We start from the raw sequence: 26,337 nt of genomic DNA, 5'->3' as shown, positions 1-26,337 counted from the left end.
TGGCCCACTTCAGGGATCATGAACAATATGGGGAGTATGATGCTGGTCATTATGACCAACATATGGAAGAGCGCCTTGTGGAGGCACTTGATTGGTCAAAGCATTACGTCCATTTGCACAACATATTTTCAATTTTCGATTTAGGTGCTTTGACGCAGGCTCGGGGAAACCCACCCCAATTGAGGTCAATACAAATGAGCCTGGCCGGTCATCTGACGACCTTCTAGATCAGACTGTTACCTCGATCTTAAGCGATTACGAATATGCGTCCTACCCCTTCAGTGCACACTAGCCAGCACTCTGATTCAGACTCTTCTAATTCGGATAAGTCCCCTGTTCAGGACAAACTACAGGGTAAGCGTAAACGCAAGGCAAATCACGCCGAAGATTCTGCATCTCCGCCTCTGGGGAAACATTTACAATTTGACCCTGACAATATCATGCACCCTTGCTCCACTGAATGGGTTCCATGTCAGGAGGCGGTGGAATATGTACAAGCTAAATTAAGGAAAAGTTTTGAGAACAAGGTTAGGAACACCCTCCGCTTGGAATGTCCCTGTCCAGCCTTATCTGGCAAGGTTGCGGAAACTCCGGAACTTGACCCACACATGGGAACCTTCTTTAAAAAAGTACGCCAAAGACCCCAAGAAGGGTATTGACAGGGCTTTGAGAAGTTGCCAGGACAAACTATTAGATATTTCTGGCCCGCTTACCAAGATACTAGATTTGGCTGTACAAGCTAAAGAATCGCAAGGTGTTGATCCGGAGATTTTGTTAGAATGGGCACAACGAGCCATGTGTCTCCTAGGGAATGCAAACTGTGCTATCACCACGGAACGTAGAAAATCCCTCCTTCTACGACTAGACCCTAAGCTGACCGAATTGGCACCATCTCCTGCGGGACCTTCAGCTAATGGACTCCTGTTTGGAGATAGATTCGTCAAGGATTTGGCTAAATATGTAGCCACCTTTTCGGCACTAGACAAGGCTCAAATGTCCATCAAAAAGGTTTTCAACAGTGGCCTTTTTCGCAGTCCTGGGCGTTTCGGAGGTCAGACGTCAGACCGGTTCAGTCCCCAGACTTCCAGACCTTACTACAGAGGCAGAGGTTCCTCTGGATATCAAGCCAATGCCAATTTCCACCCGGCAAGAGGTTGTGGATACAGAGGACGTAACCCAAGGAGACCTAACAGAGGAGGACAGTATAATCAAGCTGCCTCCCAACCAGGTAACTCTTATTCCTTCCGGGTAAGTGGTCCTGGGGGGCAGAGTGGATTTGTTTGTAAACAGTTGGTCCCTAATCAGTCAAGATGCATGGGTTGTGGAAACCATCCAAGGTTATCATCTAGAGTTCGATTCAAATCCAGAGCAGGTCTCCATTCCTCCTCCTCTCCTTTTTTTTCCCCAACAAGAGAGTTCTTTCATAGATCAAGAGGTCGAAGCCTTGCTTCAGAAAGAAGCGATTGTTCCTTCTCTTCCCTATCCCAGGGGCTTCGTCAGCACTGTATTCTTGGCTCAGAAGAAGGAAGGGGGTTCTCGATTAGTTCTGAATCTTTGCCAGTTCAGTTCTTGGATTGCCCATCGACATTTCAAGATGGAAGGTATTCATCTCCTTCGGAACCTTTTGCTGCAAGGGTATTGGATGGTACGGTTAGATCTCAAAGATGCTTATCTGACTATTCCCATCTTCGCTCCTCCTGGACGTTTTCTTCAGTTCTTCTGGAGAACGAGATGTTACGAGTTTTCAGCTCTCCCCTTCGGGCTATCTTCAGCCCCCTGGTGTTTCACCAAGATAATGCGTCCAGTCGTTCAATGGCTTGGAGAGAAAGGTGTCCGGCTTATCATTTATCTATACGACATTAAAAATAAAATTAAAAAAAGCAAGTAATGTTATCCCAGGAAGCCCGAACAGAGACTCTTTGGTGGTTGACTCATATGGATGCCTGGAATGGCAGAGCAATTTTTGCATCAGTTCTGGAGGTAGTCATAGAGTCAGATGCCAGCAGATGGGGCTGAGGAGCCAGATGTGGACAGACGGAAACAGGGGGTCATGGTCCCCGGAGGAGCTTCGGATGCACATCAATTGTCTGGAACACCTGGCGGGTTCTTTTGCGGTGAAGACGTTGTCTCCGGTCAAATCCCAGTGTTGTATTCTTTTGGAGATGGGCAACATCTCCGCTGTCAGATACATAAACAAGCTGGGGGGAACCCGATCCAAGATGTTAGTAGAGATTGCAAAGGACTTTTGCCACTTTTGTCTAGCCCATAAGATCTCTGTTACAGCGGAATATATTCCGGGCACAGTGAATGTGAGGGCGGATTGGAATTCCCAGTATCTTCGGGATGTCAGCCACTGGAGGTTGCATCCCAGGGTATTTCAATTTCTCAATCATCTGTGGGGTCCTTTTTCAATAGACCTGTTCGCGTCTCGTCTGAATGCGCATCTCCTGCAGTTTTACAGCTGTAGACCAGACCCACAAGCTCTCAGCTCGGACGCTTTTCTTCAGAGCTAATCGGAGGAACTGGCTTATGTTTTTCCTCCCTTCTCAATGATTCACCGATTTCTCTCCCAGGTACTTCGACAAAAGGTGGAAATGATTCTGGTGACACCTTGTTGGAAGGTGCAATCTTGGTTTCCAGTGGTGTTGGCCCTTTGTTGTGCGGCTCCTGTTCGGATTCAGAGATTGGTGATCTGTTGTCGGATCCGATGGTCCTTCCACATACTCTCCTTCTGGATGAGCAGTTATCCCTCATGGCTTGGAGAATCTCGGGGGATCGGAACAAGACTCTCAAATTTCAGAAAACACTAAATTCTTTCTCTCCCAATCCTTGGCACCTAGCACACATAAAAGATACGCTTCAGCCTGGAAGCGATGGTTGGATTGGTGCGGTCAAAGGAACGTGGATTCTGTGGGGGCCTCTGTGCATATGATCGCAGATTTTTTGTCACATTTGGCTGCGCAGGGATTAGCCTATAGAACAATTAATAATTTCAGGTAGGCCATTTCGGCAAAGCATCCCAGGGTTGATGGTAAACCGATTGGTGAACACCCTTTGATTTGTAAGTTGTTACGTGGCATTAGATTGGTGCGTCCTCCTCAACCTAAGTATTCAGTTTTATGGGATGTTAATATTATATTGAAGTTCCTAGTGGCTTGGCCAGCCAATGAGGGTTTAACTAGGAAACAATTGTCTGCAAAATTATCTATGTTGCTTTGTCTTATTTCCTGCAGGAGAGTATCAGATGTTAAAGCTCTGGATATTCCAGGTAGAGTATTTACTCCTTCGGTGTCTCTTTTAGAATTACTAAGCGCACCAAATCAAATTCTACATGTATTTCCTATCCAAGTTTTAGAGATAATGCTAAATTGTGTGTTGTTAAATGACTAAAAGTGTATGAAGATGTCACTCATGAATTTCGAAGGGATTCGAGTGGAGCTCTATTGATTTCTCTTCAGAAGCGTTTGGACCTGTATCTTCCGCAACATTGGCCAGATGGATTACATGGTTGCTTCAGGAAACAGGCATTGATACTTCAATTTTTGGACCTCTTTCTGTTTGAGGGGCTATGGTTTCAAATGCTTTTAATGTGGGTTCTAGGTTCTAGGATATTGTGTGGGCCGCAGATTGGACTTCAGATTCCACATTTAAGCTTTTTTATAATAAACCTATTGTGGATGTTACTTCTGGAGTCATAGATCAGCTTTAAATAAGCATAATCAGAAGCCTCCGGACCTGGCATAGAATCAAAAATGTTCTCGTTTTCGCAACAAGAATTTTAAATTCTATTAAGGACACGGAGGCGAGGATTATCCCACCCAGGATATGAATAATATAATGATTATTTGTGATATAACATGTAGATTGTTGAGTATCCCTCCCTCTATGTTATGAAACCTTATACAGTTTTTTCTTCTATCAAGAGATTATGGCACTATGCTTCTATTTACAGATGAGAAGACTTCCTGAATGTGTTCCATGGAATGGACCTTGAAAGTTGGTGTTCTGCACCGGTTGTGCTGTTCCTCCAATCTGAAGAAGATATGGTTGGCTTTATTTTGTTGAAGTTACTTGATTATGAGGAAAGAAAGAGGATGGGCTCCGGAGGACTGTGACATATATAGGATAGGGTAGACCCTGATTGGGGGTGATACCTAGGCTGTTGCCTCATGGGAAATGTAGTTTAAGTTTTTTTATTGGTTGCTGCGTTTGACAGTTAAGAAAGAGGTAGCATAATCCTCGCCTCCGTGTCCTTAATGGAATTGAAAATTCTTGTTGCGAAAGCTAGAAATCTTTTGATCTGTCAACACCTTTTCCAAAGTCCCACACTAGTGCTTGCAGTCCCAACCACTCTGTGTTAGGTACTCTCTCCATTAATGGGAAACAGATTAGAGAGTGTGGCCAGTTTTCCTTATTTAGGGCTTGTGTTTGAATCTAGCAGCTCCTGGGCTGCTAATACTAAGTACTGCATTGCTACGTTTTCTAAATGTGTCAGCTTTCTAAAATATTTATCAGGCTGTGGGGGTGAGCCCTTTCCTTCTCTTTTAGAGGTATATAAGAAACTGCGTTCCTACTGCAGGCTATGCCAATCGGATTTGGGGCTTTACAGTTTGTTGTACTCTGCAAATGGAGGAAAATAGATTTTGCAGGCGCCTTCTTTCCTTTCCACATTCTACTTCTCACTATTGTTGTCATGAAGACCTTGCTCTCCCGTACCGTGAAGACCATAATAAGTTGGTGCCCCTTTTGTTATGGCTCTCAGTGTGGAACAACCCTAGGGCTACTTTGAGTCAGTCCATCATTGATGAATGTTTGTGATGTGACCATCGTCTGAAGATTCAGTGGCTCAAATATGTTCAGCTAAGTTTTTTTTCTGATTTAGGTAGATCGTCTTTGTTTCACAATCCATCTGCTTTATGTGAAGGCGACACGGTCTCTGTCAGATGATTATTTTCAGAAAGGCTTTGTAGTCAAAGTGAAAGTCTGGAACTTAGTACACTACTTGCTCGGCAGTATGCCATTTTAAAAACGAATGTGGGATTGGTTTTTATGCTATCATGTTAGGTGGGCGTGGGCCCTGCCAGGGAGCCCGGCAGCAATTTAATCATACTTATGTGCAATGTTACACCTCTTCTATGGGATTGCTTTCATCAATGCTCTGTTCTTAAATTAGTGATAATGTGGACAAATCAATTAAGATGTATTATGTTTTATATGTGATTTAATATCATGTTCATTGCTAACTAGGGTTATTCTAGCTGTGTACAGTATTATTTGATTGCTTTTGGTTTTAAATTGTAAAGGATTTTAATATCTGTACAATAAAATATTTTTCACTGTGTGTTTAGAGCCTTATTTGACCTTAGGACGCAGTAGTTGGGAGAGGGCTGTGTTATCAAGATTTAGCACTGGTACTATGTGCTATTTGCTGTGTTTTTCTTTGGGGAATTATGACTATTTAGGTGAGGAAAATGTGTTTGTGATGGCACCTCTGCTTAATCTCCGTTATATTGTATTCTATTCTGTAAATTGTATAGCGTTTTTAAATCATGTTTTCTATCGCTGCGCATAAGGATGCATACATTTAACCAGTGTAGAGTTGCTCTTTGTTATTTACAGTTGTAGCCAAATAGGTCATGTTTGCTTCGGAGTAGGGGGTTCAGTCAAATCATCAGTATTGTATGGTAAGCATATGAATTTATAGTTGTGTATGTTTTATATTTATTTTTGTTTTGTTTATTTTTATTATTATCTCTTACACACGAATAAAGAAAGTTGATAATCATTATGATAATGCACATCTTTTAGTGAAATCACAAAAGCTTTAACAAAGGCCTGTTGGTCCCAAGTATGAAAAAAGGAACAGTGTCCCCCACATGCTAAGAAATACCTTACAGCGCATCAGGAATATGTATATTTTTTTTCAGATCCTAACCCTCATTTTGGGGTTTTATGAGAGAAAATTCTAACTAAGCCATCATGACAAAGAGGGCCAGTCGACATTGCACAGTTTTAATGAGAGTGCTCCTGCCATGTTGGCGAAAGCGTTTTTGGTGAATTTCTCCACCCATTCACTATGGAACTTTGCATTAGATAACTTATCTACTTCTTGATCACCTCTGCTGTGCCACAGTGTGGCGGCCAGCTTACCAGGTCCTATTGAGGGCCGTCTCGTGTCTCTATGGAGGGATTAGAAAGTGTTATTTGTAAACTTTATTTGGTGTGAAGAACACATGGTTCTCATTGGGGAAAAATATTTTCTCCCTGGAAACAAGAAGCAAAAAAACCAGCTAAATGTGCAACTACACATTTCTGCTATACCTAGGTAAACTATCTGTGTGGCGAACAATCAGTTGACTAGGTTAGGAGTACTGCAACTATTTTTATGAGTTCTTTGAAAGTGAAAATCTACTCTAAAAGTAAGAGAGAACGTGCATTGGCTCTGCTACTCCTTTCAAAAGGTTTTTATAAATTGGACCTAGAGTACACTTGGAAATGTGTCTGTAAAAAATCCGCATAAGTATAGTTTTATGAGTTCGTGCTTGTTGTGGGCCGTTCATTTCTCAACTGTGTGATTTATCTGTGAGGCTTAATATCAAAGAAGTTGATAGCAGTCAGAGATCTGCAGAGAGCCTGCACAGGCTCCCAGTCTGCCTGGGAGCACCCTGGCTGGGCGCTTTGATCCTGCTTTGAGCAGCGTCAGGATTGGCCACAGGGCAGGCTCGGAGCCTTTGCCTGCAAGCGAGGCAGCAGAGGAGGTAAGTGTTTTAAAAAAAATAAAATAATATTAATTGTTATTTATTGCCTGCCACCCCTGTGCACCTCCCCTTCTGGTTGTCATGAGGCACGACTGGTTATAGGTTTACAAAAATGTTTCACTTGCACTTTTTTTTTTGGGGGGGGGGCGTTGTTTATGGAATGCTACCAATCGCCAAATGAATGTGGTCGTTAATGTTTAATGGTATAATCACATTGTTTGATTCTTGTCTTTGAATGCAAATAAAAAGCTAAAATCAGCTACTGTTTTAATCCCTTCTAGTGTCTACTGGGACTATGCAATGACTATTCGTTTAGAAGAAATCGTGTATTTGCACTGTCACCAACAGGGTAAGGATCTTTCTTTAAGTGCTTCTAAGCAAATGTGAAAAGCAGAGAAAAAGACAAAATTTGCTTGTCCTCCTTGTAAATTCACTCAGATTAAATGTATTTGTTATTTTGCATTGCCATAGTCCATGTGTGACATACTTAGTGAATGAGACTGCCTCTAATTTATTTAATGAAATATACCAGCTCCTGGTCCCTTAATAGGAAAACAATTATTGATGAAGAAGACGTCACATTCAATCACACAAAGTTTACAATATGCTTTAAAAGAGTATTTGAAAAAAGGTTTTCTTGGTTGACAATTGGACAGAGTTAGACAAAGTCTGGTTAGGCAGTCACCATTAACCTTTTGTCAGCAAGGTAGGTAGCATAGGATGTTGTATCCCCAGTGTTTTAGCCAAGAATCGATGATGCTTGGATGAACGATTTGTGCAAGGTCCTTTTAAATGGTGACTGTGGTCACACATGTATGCTTGTGCTCTGGAGATTACTGATGCACTTCGGTCTGTAAGCTATAGCAGGCCCTAGTGCTTCAGTTGAGCACATGATTGCCGATGGGGCCCGTCCAGCACTCATTTTTGGGGACCGGTGGTTATTTTATAACATCAGATATTGTGAGCGTGCAAGAGCAAGATAAACCGGCAAATACATTACAAAAATTTGTGCAGGGCATCGCAAAGTCAGAATCTGATCATATCGTGAGATCGGGCGCATATATAGATATCTGTCCAACAATCTTGTACTGCAACCTGTAAAAATGGGCACTAGCCTATGAAATAACTTTTTTTGTAGCTCATATAGGGCCAGATGTAGGTAGGTGGCAAATTGCGGGTTGCAATTTTCTATGCAGAAAGGTGTCTCAGACACCTTCTGCAACTCGCAATGGGGTCGCAAAGACCCACCTCATTAATATTAATGAGGTGGGTCGCAGTTTGCGACCCCATTGCGAGTCTGGGCACTCACGGGGATGGTGGCCTGCTGGAGACAGCAGACCACCATGTCCGTGACTGCTTTTAAATAAAGCAGTTATTTTTTTTCCATCTGCAGCCCGTTTTCCTTAAAGGAAAACGAGCTGCACTTGTTAAAAAATACCAAAACCTTTTGTTTCGGTTTTTTTCAGAGCAGGCAGTGGTCCATAGGACCACTGCGTGCTCTGAAAAAATATTTTTGTGATCATTCACAAAGGGGAAGGGGTCCCATGGGACCCCTTCCCGTTTGCGAATAAGTTACCATCCACTTCAAGTGGATGGTAACTGCGAGTTGAAAGCGGTCGCAAATCAACTTACATCGCGTTGCGAGTCGCAAATAGGAAGGGAACACCCCTTCCGATTTGCGAGTCGGAAACGCATTTTGTGAGTCGGTTCCGACTCGCAAAATGCGTTTCTACATAGCGTGAGGGCTTTTGCGCCACGCAGACGGCGAAAAACGCCATTTGCGAGGCGCAAAAGCCTTGCTACATCTGGTCCCTAGTGCGCTATGCAGCTCATTATGTTACTTTTTTTTTTAATATACTCAAATGCGGCAAACTAGTTAGGCAGGCAGGAACTCAAACGTTAAAATGACTTAAGTGCAATATAGGCATAAGTGCAACAAAGACTAGCCTACTTGCATCCAGCAGGTTTTGTATGATAAATGCATTTTCCCAATTTTGCTAAGTCAATAGGTTATTTCATAGTAAAAACTAAATTCATTGCTTGAGTGCACGTTCCTATACCTTGGCTTAAAAAGAGAGTTTTGAGCAAAGTGCAACGTGCAATCCTCAATACCAGGCAGCAGCAGAGTAGATGGCTAAATTATTCAAGTTTATACCCACAAAGCCTGCAATTAGTCATCATGGAAAGAGATTGCCATTTTACCTTCATCTCTTTAATCCTCATGACCATCAGCCTTGCAGTCACGATTCGCAACAAGAAGGCTTTTCCAAACACACACTTAAAGTATGGCTGCAGTGTCGGCGGATGCGGGCTAGACTCGCAGAATCGTTTCAGGGCAGCTACCACAGGAGAAGTATTTAATTTAGCCGGATCTGTGGTGTAGGAAGTTGGCTCTGTATATACTATTTCAAAGTAAGAAATAGTGTGCACAGAGTCCAAGGGTTCCCCTTAGAGGTAAGATAGTGGAAAAATTAGATAATTCTAATGCTCTATTTTGTGATAGTGTGGTCGAGCAGTGGGCTTATCAGAGGGTAGTGTTAAGCATTTGCTGTACACACCCAGGCAATAAATGAGGAACACACATTCAGACTTACTCCAGGCCAATAGATTTTTATATTGAAAAATAAATATTCTTAGTTTATTTTAAGAACCACAGGTTCAAGATGTAAAAATGGCAATAAGCTATTTTCAAAGTGGACACTGCAAAAATCAACAGTTCCTGGGGGAGGTAAGTAAAGGTTAGATTAGGAGGTAAGTAAAACACTTACAAGTCTCAGTTCTGGGGCATAGTCAGCCCACCGTTGGGGGTTCAAGGCAACCCCAAAGTTACCACACCAGCAGCTCAGGGCCGGTCAGGTGCAGAGGTCAAAGAGGTGCCCAAAACACATAGGCACCTATGGAGAACAGGGGTGCTCCGGTTCCAATCTGCCAGCAAGTAAGTACCTGCGTCCTCAGGGGGCAGACCAGGGGTGTTTTGTAGAGCACTGGGGGGGGGACACAAGTAGGCACACAAAACACACCCTCAGCAGCACAGGGGCGGCCAGGTGCACTGTGCAAAGCAGGCGTCGGGTTTCAGGTAGGAAACAATGGAGGGACCCGGGGATCACTCTAGCGGTGCAGGCAGGTACAGGGGGGGCTTCTCGGGACAGCCACCACCTGGGCTAGGCAGAGGGTCGCCTGGGGGTCACTCCTGCATCGAAGTTCGGTTCCTTCAGGTCCTGGGGGCAGCGGGTTCAGTGTTGGTTCCAGGCGTCGGGTCCTTTGTTACAGGCAGTCGCGGTCAGGGGGAGCCTCTGGATTCTCTCTGCAGGCGTCGTTGTGGGGGCTCAGGGGGGTCGTCTCTGGTTGCTCACGGGCTCGAGGCGCCGGGGAGTTCTCCCTGAGGTGTTTGTTCTCTGGATCTCGAGCTGGGGGCGTCGGGTGCAGAGTGTGAAGTCTCACGCTTCCGGCGGGAAACGTGCAGTCCTTGAAAGTTGCTTCTTTGTTGCAAAGAAGTAGCTGGTTTTGAACAGGGCCGCTGTTCACGGGACTCTCTTGGTCCTTTAGTCCAGGGCAGTCCTCTGAGGCTTCAGAGGTTGCTGGTCCCTGTCGGATGCGTCGCTGGAGCAGGTTTTCGAAGTTGGAGACAGGCCGGTAGAGCTGGGCCCAAAGCAGTTGTCGTCTTCCTCCTTCTCTGCAGGCTTGTAAGTCAGCAGTCCTTCTTGTTTCTTCAGGTTGCAGGAATCTGATTTCCTGGGATCTGAGGAGCCCCTAAATACTGAATTTAGGGGTGTGTTTAGGTCTGGGAGGGCAGTAGCCAATGGCTACTGTCCTTGAGGGTGGCTACACCCTCTTTGTGCCTCCTCCCTGTGGGGAGGGGGGCACACCCCTCATCCTATTGGGGGAATCCTCCAACTTCAAGATGGAGGATTTCTCAAGGCCTCAGCTCAGGACATCTTAGGGGCTGTCCTGACTGGTGGATGACTCCTCCTAGTTTTTCTAATTATCTCCTCCAGTTTTCAGTGTAGCCATTATGGAACTGTGGAGTTTGTGTTTGACAAACTCCCAGACCATATACTCTTATGGCTACCCTGCACTTACAATGTCTAAGGTTTTGCTTAGACACTGTAGGGGCATAGTGCTCATGCACATATGCCCTCACCTGTGGTATAGTGCACCCTGCCTTAGGGCTGTAAGGGCTGCTAGAGGGGTGACTCACCTATGCCACAAGCAGTGTGAGGTTGGCATGGCACTCTGAGGGGAGTGCCATGTCGACTTAGTCATTTTCTCCCCACCAGCACACACAAGCCGAGAGGCAGTGTGCATGTGCTGAGTGAGGGGTCCCCAGGATGGCATAAGACATGCTGCAGCCCTTGGAGACTTTCCCTGGCATCAGGGCCCTTGGTACCAGGGGTACCAGTTACAAGGGACTTACCTGAGTGCCAGGGTTGTGCCAATTGTGGAGACCAAGGTATAGTTTAGGGAAAGAACACTGGTGCTGGGGCCTGGTTAGCAGGGTCCCAGCACACTTTCAAATCATAACTTAGCATCAGCAAAGGCAAAAAGTTAGGGGGTAACCATGCCAAGGAGGCATTTCCTTACATGTGGTAATTGAAACAAGTCTGATCTGCTTATTTGAGTCACTTTGAGGGTGGATTGCGTGAAAAGGAGCGAGTCTAAAGCTGACTGGTTGATATGTAAAGATTGCAATGAGGTGCCTAGCAGGTTTGACCAGGGATTATCATTTAGGGTGAAAATACAGCGGATTGCTGATTTTAATGTATTACATGGAGCTGTAGCAACCCTATAATAATACTTTAAAAAAACACCCATATGGGCCCACCTCTTGCTTTCTAGTAGTACCAGCTCTAGTCTTACTAGACAACCTCTTATATACTGTGGGAGCTTAAACACCCTTTTATAGGTTTTAACTTGAAGTTGGTCCACTAAATTAGTAAGCTGCCCTGGAAACACTTTGTGACCACAGTTTAATGCTGGCAGAAGAGTAGCTGCAAAGCACTCGTCTAATGGGAATTGAGGAAGGGCTTTCAATCAAGCCTGCACTAAAAAGTCCTGCCCAGCAGCTCTGCTCATTCAATGTTAGGGCCCCTCCATCTGCCCACCTGGGCCTTGCATATTTTCCAGCCAAAAAGAAAAAGGTGGGGGAGGAGGGTTACATGACCCTCTGGTGTCCATGGTCGGTCCCACTGCTGTTTCCCCACAGCCTGGAGCTCCTGCCCTGACTGCTGATGCCTCAGTGGCATCCCCCAGGGCTGGAAGGCTGTCACGGCCATCCTATTTTCCTTCCCGGGTCTCACGCAGCTCAGGCCTCTCAGAGCCAGTGGTAAGGCAGGGGAAGGTCCGTACGCGCCCATCGCAGCCGGGCGGGTGCCGCTGCAGTCTCCAGCCAGTCCGCAGCTCCTGCTTGGACCGCTGATGCCTTGATGTTGTCCTCTGGGGCCTGCAGTCTGGTGCAGCCGTCCAGGGTTCCTGCCTGGGCCTTGCATAGGACCAGGCCCCTCAAAATCAGCAGCAGGATATGGTGGGAGGTCCACGTGTGCCCACTGCAGCGGGGAAAGGCCCTGCCACAGTCTGTTCCTGGCCCGGAGCTCTTGTCCAGCTCTGCAGTGACGCAACAATGTCTTCCACAGCTGGCTAGCTTGTCTGCTCAGATCTGGCCTGCCAATGGGTCCTTGACACACCCGCTATGGCTTATGTCACTGGCAGGGCGCTGACTTCCATGGCAGCTCCAGAGGCACGCAGGGATTGCACACAGCCTGCCGCCATCGTCCACCGCTGGCGTACCAGCCTACAAGTAGGCTCTGTAGTACTAAGAAGATTCAAGTGAATATAATAGGGCAGAGAATTTCATTCTGATCTGTTGGTACTTTTGCACCACATCCTGTGTGTAAGCCAGCACTCTAAAGGGAGAGAACTTTCTGCCCAACCCTGGGGCTATGTCTTGCTATTAGAATGATGATGACAAGACTTTGTGGGGTTCTCTGTGTAGAAGTTTCATTACTTGTCTCTTCTGCCCCCGGCTCCATCTGAACGCTCTGCATCCAGCACATTAGGAGCACTATATAATAGACAGGAGCAGCTGACACACACAGAGTGATGCACAAGGTTTTTATAAAAATGGATTTTCCTTTCTCTGTGGTCAAGATTTGGATGATTCACAGTCAATTTCACCTACTATATCTGTAGGATTTTCACCATACAACAAAATATATAAGCATAACTTTAGAAGTTTTCATAATGTCCTTTAAATAAGAAAATATTAAAAAAGTCACTCCCTAATACAAGGATAAAAAGTGACGCTGCTCTCGATAAGCATATATTGGACATTCAGGGCACTTTAGCTGCTAAAATGCGAACTATCTGGTCCAATGCTCCACTTTTCTTGGAGTGGCTTCTGCCCCTGGTGGGACTACCAGATTTCCCTTTTCTATATAGTTTAAGCAGTGTGTCTCCCTAAGTGACTGAGCGGATTCTGTATGGCTTTTCAACAACACCTTCAATTTATCTGGAGTATGCTAGATGAAACCTAGGGCCTGATTATGACATTGGTTGTCAGACAAGCCCATTGCCAATGCTGCGGGGAGGCAGCCCTCCCCCCACCCTATTACAATTTTCCAGCGGGGCTGACCGGCAGGAACATTGTAATAAAGCGTTCCCCATGGTCAGTCTGGCAGGAACAGTGCTATAGTATAACCGAAGCACAGAAGGGGCCTGACCAGCACCCTCAGAATGCGCACTGTGTGCAAAGCAGACAGTGCGCATCTTTACAGTTCTGGGCAGGGGGGTCCATGCCATGGGTATGGGCATGGGCAGTGCAGGGGCTCCACTGTGGCCTCCGGCACTGGCTTTCTGCCAGCCTTTTTACGGCAGGGTCCATGCCATGTAAAGGCTGGCAGAAAGTGGGGTTGTAATCAGCTAGGCGGTGCCGAGTTCAGTGCCACCATGGCTGGTTACAAGCCTGACCACCGTCACCCCGTCGGGATCCATGATCCTAGTGGGGACGGCGGGTCCGCCCATCAAAGTTGTATTTGGGTGGTCGGACCGCCTGGACTACGGCTGTCCGACCATCAATGTGAGTGTGGCGGTCCTTCCAAATGATGTTGCGACATTTGCTTTTCTAACCTTCCGAAGATAAGTAATTTAGTGGCATAATGCTATGTCTAGAGTTTTTAGATGCATCTAGAATGCTGAAACTCACTAGTTTGAATATTGTTTTCTTATCATGTCCCTAAACATAAGCATCAGAGAAAAAATATACTTGTGAAAAAGAAAATATTCTGTTAATTCGTAGAACTTTCACAAAAGCACACTGCATAGACTATTTTCTGGACATTTATAAATACACATCAAGGCACTACTCATTTTGTAGGATGAAAGGGTTTAGTAAATCTTGCTGGAACCATAGCTGTAAATGGTTGATTACGCACAGATCTCCCATGAAGTGCTTAGATTACTGAGCTATCTTACCTACTTTGTTTTAGGTTTCTTACTGCATTTCAACTAAACTCCTGGTGTAGAGGGCTTCTTATGTAGTTTCAGTGCCTTTGACTTGGGAGTTATGCTGCCAACGTTTGATTTGTCCTAGTCACAGAAGACCTTTAATAGATACATTTTAGAGATTTGAAATAGCTAGCAGGCTGCAGGTGGCAACTGAGAAAATCCCAATATATTGGTAAAATAAATATACCATTGCAATTTGACATAATATTCTCAGTCGAAGGGGGTGTAATTATTCTGAAGTCTACTTTTCTGGGAGGATGGCCTGGCAAACACTATTGTTTGCTCATGCAAGAAACAGGAGACACATATCCATCTGTATCTGTTCTTTGGCTTATGTTCAGATTTGCTCCACTTTGCCCTCTCCTGCAACATTCTTGCTATATACAGATTATAAAACAAGCACACAATCCTTTTAAAAGGTAGCATGCTCTACATATTGTTAAAGCAAGACAGACTAAGGCCTCTGTCTTGACGCTAGTTTTCTTTTGTGTCCTTCTTAAAAAATCTATGGGAAGAGGAGATTCGAGGTGTGGAAGTGTGTAGCGTCCATGTCCTAGAGAACAGGTATGCTGTCAGTCATTTCACCACCCCCTCCATCTGTACTGTATTTAAGAACAGATAAGCAACAGGTGAGCTGAGGAGAGCAGGAGAGTTTGGAGGCGTAGAGTCACTGGGAAGAGGACCTTACTGCCACGGGTGCTCTCATTGACTTGAAGCACTGCAATGCAGAGCTGGGTAAAAAAAAGGAGGGGTGAAAGGAACAATGTAAAATATTCATCCAAGAGAAAGGACATCACCTATGACAATGTAGCAGTGACCCCCTCGCTCTTTGTGAGCATTGGCATTCAGAACAATGTAAGCAAGCAGGGGGTGCACAGTGATGGTGCTAGGGTCATGGCCTTGCCCATGGGTAACATGGGTCTCCCTCTGGACACCTGGAAGCCCCATATTTTTAGGTATGACATTATGGTTTAATTATACATATGGGCTTTCAGCCCCCTCTCTTCATCCATTGGTCTTTCGTTGTCATTCACATTTTGTTTCCACCCACTACAGTATACAGCATGGGGCAGTGAGTCACCTTACTTATTCCACTGGTTAATTTCTCTTTGAGTGCCTGCATTTTGCTCTCTCACATACTCACACAAGTTAGTTTCCTTCAGTGTTACTGTTTTGGTTTTACTTTATAAGTACTTTAGTGTTGCCTTTGTGTTTAGAGCCTGGTGAGATAGCAGGAAGCTTCTGATGCACATCACATCTTATCTTTATCAAATCCCATCTCCTGCCAATGCTGTTGTAAATTCCTTTTGGACTGTTTTGCTTTTCTGAGTACTGAAGTTTTACGGCACACCAGATTGTGTTCATTTTAAACTGGTCTGTATTGTTATTCTCGTATTTCTATCTTTCTTTCTCTGTTTGTTTCTATCTTTGTCTTTTTGTTTCTATCTTTCTCTTTGTTTCTTTCTCCCTTTCTTCCTTTCTTTCTTTCTTTCTTTCTTTCTCTTTAGCGATCAGAATTTCACTCCTTCGATAATATACAGTACAGATTGTTTAACACCATTCATGTAATCAAACATGATGCTGAGTGGCCTTCTTAGGCTCCAGTATCAGAGTATTGTGAGTCTGATAGCCATCAAGATAGCGTGTATCAGTAAGCAATACTTTCTCAGGTGAAATAATCTGGAACCTTGTGATACAATACCTTGTGTATTTCCCTAACTTGGCAGTAAGGTGGGTTTAAAAGCGAGAATACGCTGACACAGAAAATAGCATTATTTATGATTTTATGGATTACGCTAATGGGCTGTATCAGGGCTCACCTTTGTCAAAGATAGGAAGATTACAGAGAATTCAGAGCACTGCCACTAGACTCCTCCTACATGTAAAGCCACAAGCATACATTTCCTCTGCCTTGAGGGCCCTGCAGTGGTTACCATTTGGCAGAAGAATCATCTTCAAGCTGCTTCACACAAAGCAATACATGGCAAATGACCACTCTTAATCAGGCAGAAAATCAGCAATTGTATACAACAAAGAGACTTATGCTTAAGAATGCCTCCCAGCCTCAAACTTCCTACATACAAAAAAAACACTGATAGAACATCTTTCGATGTTCAAGCAAGCAAACTGTGGCATCAGCTACCCTTGAATAAGATTCACTGACAACCATCTCAGCTTTGGAAGATTAGTCAAGAGCTGTTTTTCCCCACATGATGACCATACTCACAACACAACAGCGTACCACAAAAGTATAGACAAACCAAGAATAAAACAGGTGATGCCAGAAACCACCTGAAAGGGTAGGATCAAATAAACCTGCCTTAAATACTGTAAATAAGCTGCTAAAGGAGTCAACAGATACATTTTGAATACTCTGTACCTTGCAAGAGTCCAAGCATGTATGGAATTTATGTCTACGTACCATCAAAAACCTTAAATCACCTAACTCACATAGAGTGGGAGTATGCAAAAAGTCATAACTTGCCTCTGCCACAAAGCCCACAACTTAGTGGCAGGTAACTTGTTCATATAAACAAATTCCAACTGTTTGCATGAAAAAAGCAAGCCTTTGCCATCTTTAGATTTGCAATGTGGATGTTTGTACTATACGCCTGTTGATAATGCTATTGTATTTATCAACATTATGTTTATCTGAAAAAAATGGTCAGTAATATTTGTAAAATTGAATGGATTCTTTAAGTGTAGCCTTTAAAAACACAATATTTTTCTGTTTTTTTCTGTTAATAGTAGACAGTGGTGGAACAGTAGTGTTAGTGAGTCAAGATGGAATACAGAGACCTCCTCTTCGGTTTCCAAGAGGTGGACATCTTCTTCAATTTCTGTCTTGCCTGGAAAACGGCCTTCTTCCTCATGGACAGTTGGATCCACCATTGTGGTCACAACGAGGAAAGGTATGAACGCTCAATTCATTACACCATCTTTGTCATGTTTCTTTGTAGGTAGGCATATTGTAAAATATTTATGTGTGTGCCGGTGGCCACAGTGGCTCTTCTAGCAGGGTACTAGCTTGAGAAGAGAGGCAAAGGAGATGTCACCAGACAGCTGTACTGCATTCCTAATGTCAAGGTTTACAGAAGTGGTGCAGCAGAGCACACTGCTCATGCAAAAGTAGACTCTTTCCCCAGATGTGTGTGAGTGGCGTGCGGGAGAAGCGTGGGGTGGTTATTGAAGTTGCACTTGGCCTTTCCACATACAACTCATTGATTTCATGTGTGTCAGTCAAATTAGTTCAATGGCGGTAAATCAAGTCTACAACAGCAAGAATGCATTAGGTAAAACAAAAGTCCAGGGCTGAAGACAGTGTCTATGATGACTTATTGCGAGGCACTCACCCTAGGAGGCAGAAATCCACTTAAAATTGTCATGTTTTCCAGGACTTGGCAAGAAAAAATCCTGCTCTGTTCTGTGATAGAAGCCTAGCTTTTATGCCAGCTGTCTTTCTTCTCCAATTACTTCTACCTCAGCAAGACTCAGAAAATGGTGGAAGTGAGTGTCCATCAGCTAATGTAATCGACATCTGTCTCTTCCCTTCCCCTGTTCTTACTCCGCTTCATTGGTCCCGGGTGCTGCTGGTGCTGAGGCCACCCCTGGGCTCATGAAGCAAAGACTGCAATAGCCTGCAATATAGTTCCTAAGCCAAGGGGAGGCACAGGGACACATGATGTGATTCCTTTTGGGTCCTGAAAAGACTCATCAACTACTACTGAGACCGGATTGCCACATAGTAATACTTCCATGTGAAAGCAGAATGAGAGCATTGACTGTGGTCAAGAATTGTAGGTGTGAGGTTATTTTTAGTACATCTGCCTGTGTGTGCCAATGTGAGAAATAAATAGATAGCTGGTGTCGGAAAGGGAGGCATTTGTAGCCATCCTTAACATAGTGATTCCTTAGTGGTGGCCAACAATGGCATAATGGTTGCTCTAGCATAATGTGATCATTCTTGGCATTTTGTATGCACTCCTGATGTTATGGTAGTCACCCTTGGCACAGTGGTTGGCCACCTCAGGTATAGCGGCAGTTATCACTTACCCAACGCTGACCACATCTGGCATAATGACTCAGGAATGAAGTGGCCATTTTTGGCTTCTAATGACAACCCTTGGGCATCCCAGACATCTTTTGTCTTACATTTACATATGGTTCACATCTCTGACACTTGTTGGTTATCTGCAGAATATCCCACCCACCAGAGTAGGGGTCACAATATCAGTCAGAGTTATGATGGTTTCAGTCTATGGGAAAGCATAGAATTAGTATACCTCCTGTTCCAGTAGTTCTATCATTAGATTTGTTTTTTAATGAATTTCATCCCACATTATAGCATTTGTGTAGCCCACCAATTGTTTCAGTAGTAGTGCTAATGCCATTTTCAGCCTCAGCCCACAAGGAGAGTTATCCCTGTCTTATCTCTAGTTGCAGGGCTTGTGCTGCTTTCCATGTCATTACGATCTCCCTTTCGGCCACCAAGACTGCCAAATCAGCAAAGCTATTCTCTTCTTTTTCTTTGTTGGCCCTCTTAGAAATGGTTGGTACACAACCCTAAGGTACAGCCCTGCCAATCCGTTATTGTCTTCCCATAGTTATTTAATGTTGGGCAGTGGCAGAATATATGCATTAAGTAAGCGTCATCTTTTGTGCCCCTTGGACATGTATTTTGAGCATGTGGATATATTTTATGGAGTCTATGCCGAGTTATGTACGGCATGTGTAGTATGTTGAGCTGGATCACATTACATCTTTTATTTATAGAGGGAAATTAGATTGCAGTTGTCTACTATGCTTGTGGGCCTTTGCTAGTATTAGTATTTCGTGCAGCATTTTATAGAATCTTGGCTCCACCACCTCACTTTTCCACGTTTGTTTAAAACATAAGGTGAGAGCTCTGTTTCTCCAAAATGTTCCCACTAGGAGTATCCAGCTGTGGCCAAAGTTCATCAGATGTTAGCAGCCTATTCCCCTCCAACATTTCACCACATCGTTTTATGTCAGTACCTTGCCAAGCCTGTGCATTCAATGTTGTTTTCAGCAAGTGGAATTTGGGGTGCATCCACCAGGAGGGTCAGAGGGGCAGATCAGAGGAGTACGTGTCTCCATTGTGCAATAATGGGACGTCTCTTCCAGCAGTATCTAGCTACCTCTAGCAGTTTTGAGTAGATTTGTGGACTATTGCACATGTGCAGCATCACTGTTGATGTCGACCAACTGTGAGTTACACCGTTTATGCATTTTGGCTCAGCCGTATTTGGGTGGCTCAACCACCTCACCACTCATTGGCGCTGTGCCCATATGTAATATGTAATAGTTTTCTTGACTGGATGAGGCATGGCTACCAATTTTCACTGTAAGTTGTAGTTTATGCAGAGCAATTCTATTTCTCCTCCCGCCTTTTTTTTTTTTTTTTTGGACGAGTACCATTGTGCTCAATGATTTGACGATATGTAGTGGGATTTGAAGAGATAAATTTATGAAGAAATTGTATTATAATTTTCACGTTTCATACCTTTCCTGTTGAGACCAGTGATAATTTATTCCAGAATTGAATGGTGTTTTTAAACAATGGCAGTGGTTTGCGCAGGTTTCCCTCCAGGATGTCCTTGTGATGTAAGTGGACCCCCATGTATCTAAATGAACTAAAAGCTCACTCGAGTAGTGCTGGAGTGTTGTGTGCTCCATTAAGCTGAGGAATAAGCAAGACTTTTTTCATTTCTGTAATGTTGCAATAAGCGGAGCAACATGAGGGCACTAGGATCTCACAGACAGCGAGACAGGGGCCAGGATCAGAAAGGGAGGAGAGAAGGGCAGGGAACAGATGAGGATGGGACGAATGAGCTCCGGGAGTGACCAATAAAGAAGTGTGCAAATACTTATCGAGTGCAACTTCTCATTTCCAGCCGTTCCAACACTACAACTGGCGACGAGAGGGCGAACCCGGGAGCTACTCCCAATTGTGTGGAATACCGATTCCAAAGTGACATTGGGAGCCCACCCCGGTCGCGTCTGCTCACTGCATGCCACCAGCATCAGGCATTGGCACGGACAACTGCTGCCTACAGCTTGACATCGTGACCCCACCCCGATCGTGCAGAAGATGTCCTGGATCAGGGGTTACTCTGGAAGCTCACACCGGCTGCATCCACTTGACGCGTGCCACCAGCAGTCTGTGTCAGGAAGGCAAGCGGAGCCCTGCTTGCTCACAGCTCCGGGGGCTAACTTTCCTCACACTCTCTCTCATCTCACAAAGACTCACAAGACAACAGGGCTTCTCTGCATCCATCTTGGGGTCTGACAGCTCAGCCAATGAGCTGCAAGAAAGTGAGGGTGGCCATTCTAAGGTCAGGTGCCATAATAAACTCAGGGAGTGAATGTTGAGGAGGTGCACAGCCATGCCGAGTCACTGGCACTTGCAAGGCCAGCATTACAGGAGCCTTTTCTGCCCTTTTAGGCTCCAAGCACACCCCAGCACTGCCATTGCACCACTGCAAACACTGTACTGCTCACACTTTGTGAGCCTTCTGCGCAATCCCCAGCATGGCATGCCTCACCCATCAACACCTAGCAGACTCAACCTATTGGCTATCACGCCATGTCTATGTCACCAAACTCCACACAGGCACAGGCCTCAACACAGAATCGGCGTCACCCAGTTCCCCACCCCACGCCATGCGCAGACCAACCATACTGGGGGTCCCATTTCTGCGACCGCCGGAACCTCTCACCCTCGTGTAAGGGGGTTGCATGCGCTCCACTGGCAAGACTGGCTGGAAGACATTGAAGACTTAATGAAAGGTTCACAGGTCACTGACCATACGCAACAGCGCATTGATTTACGTAACCCCATTGGGAAGGAAGTTGACCAGATCATCAAGGAACTTCTGACAGACACTGCGAGGCATGCAACAGGAAATTTCTTCACAAAAGGAACATTGATTATGAATGCTACAGCTTCAACTTAGCATCCCAGTAAAGGGATGAATCCATGGGGCAGTTCATATAGAGACTAAAGCGCTTAGCCCGCTACTACAGTTTTGACACTTTTACGACAGAAGACGCTCTTCCGCTGCTGATTATTAAATGGTGTCAGTCACAGTCCCTGCGCAGTCCCCTTTTTAAAGAAACTCTACTCATTGCAAGAAATAGAAGAAATTACGAAAGTTAGTGATCAAGCAGAGGAACATGCAAAGAAAATGTGCGCAGGAAAGCTAGAGAAATGGGAGCAGGCTTCAAACTTGTCAGAAGGAACGTCAATCACTGGACCATTGGAGAACTCTGAGATCCACAAACTGCCCCCAACTAACAGTGCGTTGTCGAAGCCACAAGCGGAGCCAGATAAAGGAGCACCAGCTGAAATGCTATTGCTGTGGCCAATATTTTCTACACACCGATCCATGCCCAGCGTTGGGTCAGCATTGTCGCCACTGTAGAAAGGAAAACCACTTTGAAAAGGTGTGCCAAGCCTCGCAGAAGAACATACGGTGGAAATCCAGGGAGCCCAGGTCGGTCATCATGAGTAGGCTGTGTGTGACCAATGGGAACGCTCCACCAGCTCATCCCGATCAAGCTTTACTCACATTGGCACATACAGATCGCGATGCTCTGAATCCTGTGTGTCAAGGTCCCTCACACCAATCCCACAAGAAAGTGAGGAATACATTTGCTTGGTCGCCGACCATGATAGACTAAAGAAATACCCAAGCCTGCACCTCCAAATTGGAACGCACGCCACCACATTTGTGCTAGACAGTGGTGCATCCCTCAGATTACATCAGTGTCACAGAATACAACAGAATGAACCCGAAGGCCCAGCTACACAAAGCGGCTGTGCGAGTCTACATGTGGGTGTCCAAAGAACCTCTTCCATGTCTAGGGTAGTTCCAAACACCTCTCACATACAAAGACAGAACCGTACAAGCACAGATTCACATGATCAAGGGGCTGAAGCGGACTGTCTCCTCTGTCTGGCTACTGCCAAACGACTAAGGGTGGAGGAGATACTATATCGCGTGGAGGATGAATCCAGTATTGTACGCAAGTTTCTAACGCTGTTTGTAGGACTTGGAAACCTGGCTCATTTTCAAGTCTGCCTGCGCATAAATGAGTAAGTAACACCAGTGGCCCAGCATCACACAAAGGTATCCTTTTACCTCCAACAGGTGGTTGAGGATGAACTACAGGACCTCCTCTGGGCAGACAACATGGAGGGAACCTCTGGACCCACCCCGTGGGTGTGCCCAGTAGTTGTGGTGCCTAAACGAGGTTCCGGTGGCAAAGTGTGTCTGTGTGGACATAAGAGCTCCAAACAACGCCATTGAATGGGAAAGACATTCAGGACCTCACATCAGTGACATGATCATACTGCTGGATAAGGCAAAAGTATTATCCAAGCTGGATCTAAACAAGGGCTACCACCAGCTCGCACTCCGAGAAAGCTTATGCCACATCACCACATTTTCAACGCACCACGGTCTATTTCAGTACAAACGGGTCAGCTTTGACATTTCATCTGCAGCTGAGATATTTCAAGAAGCGATAAAGAGAGTAATTCCACACATAACCAACGCCCTCAACTAAAGCAATGACTTCTTTGTATTTGGCTCCACAGTCAAGTTACATGACAAAGCCCTGGATCAGGCATGTCCTGCTCTTCTGGAAGCCAACCTGACCCTCATAAAGGACAAGTGCAAACTCAACAGGTCCACACTGAAATTCTGTGGACACATCTTCTTAGGTGATGGGATAAGGTGAGAACCCTGAGAAAGTCACGGCCCTGACCGACATCCCCTACTCCCAAGACGCTTGGGATGTTCGGTTGTTTATGGGAATGGCCAGTTACTGCGCCCAGTACATCAAGGGCTATGCTACCATCAGCTATCCCCACAGGGAACTGACTAAAAAAAGACAACCATTAAGGTGGTCAGCGAGATGTGATCAAGCACATAGTAGCATATGACAGTCGCAGCCTGACTGACACTGAGACAGCATACTTGCAGTCGCGAAAAGGAAAATCTGGTGGTAGTCTGGGCCTGTGTGCACTTCCAGATCTTCATATACCGGAAACACTTCACTCTCACCACGGCCCATCATGCATTAATAATCATATTCAGAAATCTCCAAGCAAAGATGCCCTCTAGAATCGAGCGATGGGGAATTCGTCTTGAAGAATACATGTACACCATCACACATAAACCCTGAAAAGCAGTGAATCCAGCAGACTATATGCGACGGTACCCTAGAATATCCTGTGCAGCGAAACCATCACTAGGAGTACATTCACTTTGTCATTGCTCAAGCAACACCACATGCACCCCCCCCCCATAAAGCCATCATCGAGGCCACCATAGCTGACGCCACATTGCGAGATGTAACACGTTGCATCCAAACGAACTGATGGGGCCACGTGAAAGAACCCTAAAGCAACCAACTCATTAACATCAAAGAACTAACCTCCTTTCGACACATAAGGGATGAACTGTGCTGACAGAAGAAAGGTTATTCATTCCAAAACATCTCCAAGGAGTGATCAACCTAGCTCATGAATGACACCGGAGCACAGTGACCACCAAAAGAGCCCTACATGACCATGCCTGGTTCCCCTCCCATGATGTGATGGTCGAAGCCACGTTTAAGGACTGTCCTTAATGCCAACTTGTCAGCCAAGAGGAACCTCCCTCGCTGCTGCAAATGTCCGAACTACCAGAAGGAGTCTGGCAACAAGTAGCAGTAGATTTCTTTGGCCCCCTGTAGTCCAGCAAATGCATCCTTGTCATAATGGATGAATATTCCCGATTCCCAATTGCACAACAAGTATCATCCAGCAGGGCAACCACCACCATACCTCTGCTGAATTAAGTCTTCACAGCATGGGGAATCCTTTAAGTAGTCAAACAGACAATAGCCCTCCATTCAACAGTCAAGAATTCACCGAGTTCGCCAGTCACCTCAACTTTGGACATTGAAAGATCACTCCCGTGTGGCCTCAGGCCAATGGGATGGTGGAGAGGTTCACAGCCACATTAAAGAAAACCATACAACAAACTGAATTAACCAGACGGGATGTCCAGGCAGCGCTGAATGAAGTGCTGAGAGCATACAGAACCACACCACACAGCACCACAAATGCTCAGCCACCCTGATGCTAGGCCGCACGGTGCAACCAAGAATACCCACTTGGGAGAAATCAGCCCACTGTGCCCGACATGCTACAGATCACAACGATCTGGCAGAGATGGACAGAACTAAGAAAGCAAAAAGGAAGAAATAGGCTGACAGGCGTCCAAGGACCCAGCTGTCGACAGTCCAGGAAGGAGACTGGGTACTTGCCAGCCAAGAACGAAAGAGAAAATCTGACAGTCGGTACCATGAACACCCACTGTAAGTAACAAATCTAAAAGGCACCATGGTCACGGCTGCTTCAGATGATAAGAAGAAAACTCGGAACATCACCTACTTCAGGAAGTGTAACCCACCGCCCAAAGAGTCCACTTCAGGAGTAGATAGTGATATACAGAGGATACTCCCACGCTAGTGAAGAGTTCAAGTCCACCTCTTTCCTCGGCTATGGGGGAACCCACACCTCCAACCTCAGCAAGTCGGCACCAGCTTGTCCGTTGAAGGCCTGCACGTCTCATAGAAGAAATATAATGGACACCTTCCCGAACTAAAGCTCATTTGTGCAAGGAGGGAGATGTAATGTTGCGATAAGCAAAGTAACATGAGGGAAATAGGTCTTAATGAACACTGAGGTGCCCAGTGAGGGCCGAGGGCCAGGAGCAGAAAGGGAGGAGAGAAGGGCAGGAAGGAACAGCAGGGAACAGATAAACAGATGAGGATGGGGGACGAACGAGCTCTGGGAGTGACCAGTAAAGAACTGTGCAAATACTTACTGAGTGCGGCTCCTCATTTCCAGTCATCCCGACACTATAATTTCTAACACCAGACTGCTGGATGAAAGTTTCCTACTAGTGAAGGAGCGGGCCGAGATCAGTGCCAGTGTTTTTAAAGTACAGCAGAACGTAATGTGAATTTAGGGAAATTAATTGGGTGTGCTCGTGTAGCGAGACTCCCCTGGTCACTTCCTCCCTTCTGATTATGACTGCAAAAGGTTCCATGGCCAGCATAAACAAGAGCTGGAATAGGTGCACCCCTTCCTAGTTGCCTCTCCGCACCAGCCATGTCTTACATGCGGTGATGGATTGAAATATAGTAGATTGATCCAAGATTGTATCCCAGCTCTGAACCCCATCTAGTTCAATGTTAGAAATGTTTCCAATTCAGGGTATTACAAGCATTTCCCATATCAATGTAGGCTATTGCTGACTGAGTGGGTCTTTGTAGTGGGTTGTTAATTAAAAAGAATAGCGTCTGAATATTGAGTGAGATATTCCTACTGAGCATGAAACCCGATTGACCAGGATGTATGAAGTCAGACATTACCTGGGATACCCTAGTGGCCGGTACTTTTAAAAGAATCTCATAAGCTTTGTTGAGCATCGACAGTGACCGATATTAGTGCATCTCCAGTGAATATTAATTTGGCTTTATGGGTGTGATTATGATCACCTCTTCAGTTGTGAGATGGAGGGCATTTTCCACTTTGGCAACCAAGTACATTTTTAACAGGTGTAGTACTAAAGTAGCTTGGGTCATGGCATAGAATTCTAATGGACATCAGTAGCTACTCTGAGTTTTTCACTTGGCTAATTCTTTAATCATTGGATTTTGTTGAATGCTAGAGGAGCTTCTAACAATTTACACTTGTCTTGAGTCACTATACCTAAATTGGCACTGTGCACATATTCTCTCTATTGCTCAGCTCTCAGGTTAACGGAGTTGATTTATAATGCTTTGTAGAAATTATAAAGAGCTGGATTCATTTCTGCCTGTGTGGGTGCTATTTGAGTCAACCTAATTTTTAGATGCCATTATTGAGGCCTGTGATCTGTTGGTGTTGAAAAACGAATCCAATATATGTTGCCTATTCCCTATAATGATGTCCCCTAATTTGATTCAGTGTACTCACATATTTGCTAGTTTTGCTTACCTGTGCTCAGGCCTCCAC

The 26,337-nt window shown here is 45.1% G+C and overlaps 1 protein-coding gene across 3 annotated transcripts in view; it reads left to right on the top strand.

The window, feature by feature from the left end:
- SGSM1 (small G protein signaling modulator 1) overlaps positions 1-26,337 on the top strand; it is a 950,757-nt gene that overhangs the window by 534,561 nt on the left and 389,859 nt on the right. For 2 of the 3 annotated variants that reach the window (XM_069214718.1, XM_069214716.1), the window contains exons 10-11: positions 7,040-7,107; positions 17,007-17,170. In XM_069214718.1, coding sequence (XP_069070819.1) covers positions 7,040-7,107; positions 17,007-17,170 — 232 coding nt within the window. The remainder of the gene's footprint in view (positions 1-7,039; positions 7,108-17,006; positions 17,171-26,337) is intronic. The other variant, XM_069214717.1, reaches the window with a different exon arrangement.

This window comes from Pleurodeles waltl, chromosome 11 (assembly GCF_031143425.1).
Source record: "Pleurodeles waltl isolate 20211129_DDA chromosome 11, aPleWal1.hap1.20221129, whole genome shotgun sequence".
In the NCBI taxonomy this organism is placed as follows: domain Eukaryota; kingdom Metazoa; phylum Chordata; class Amphibia; order Caudata; family Salamandridae; genus Pleurodeles; species Pleurodeles waltl.
This window is presented reverse-complemented; position numbering and strand designations above follow the sequence as displayed.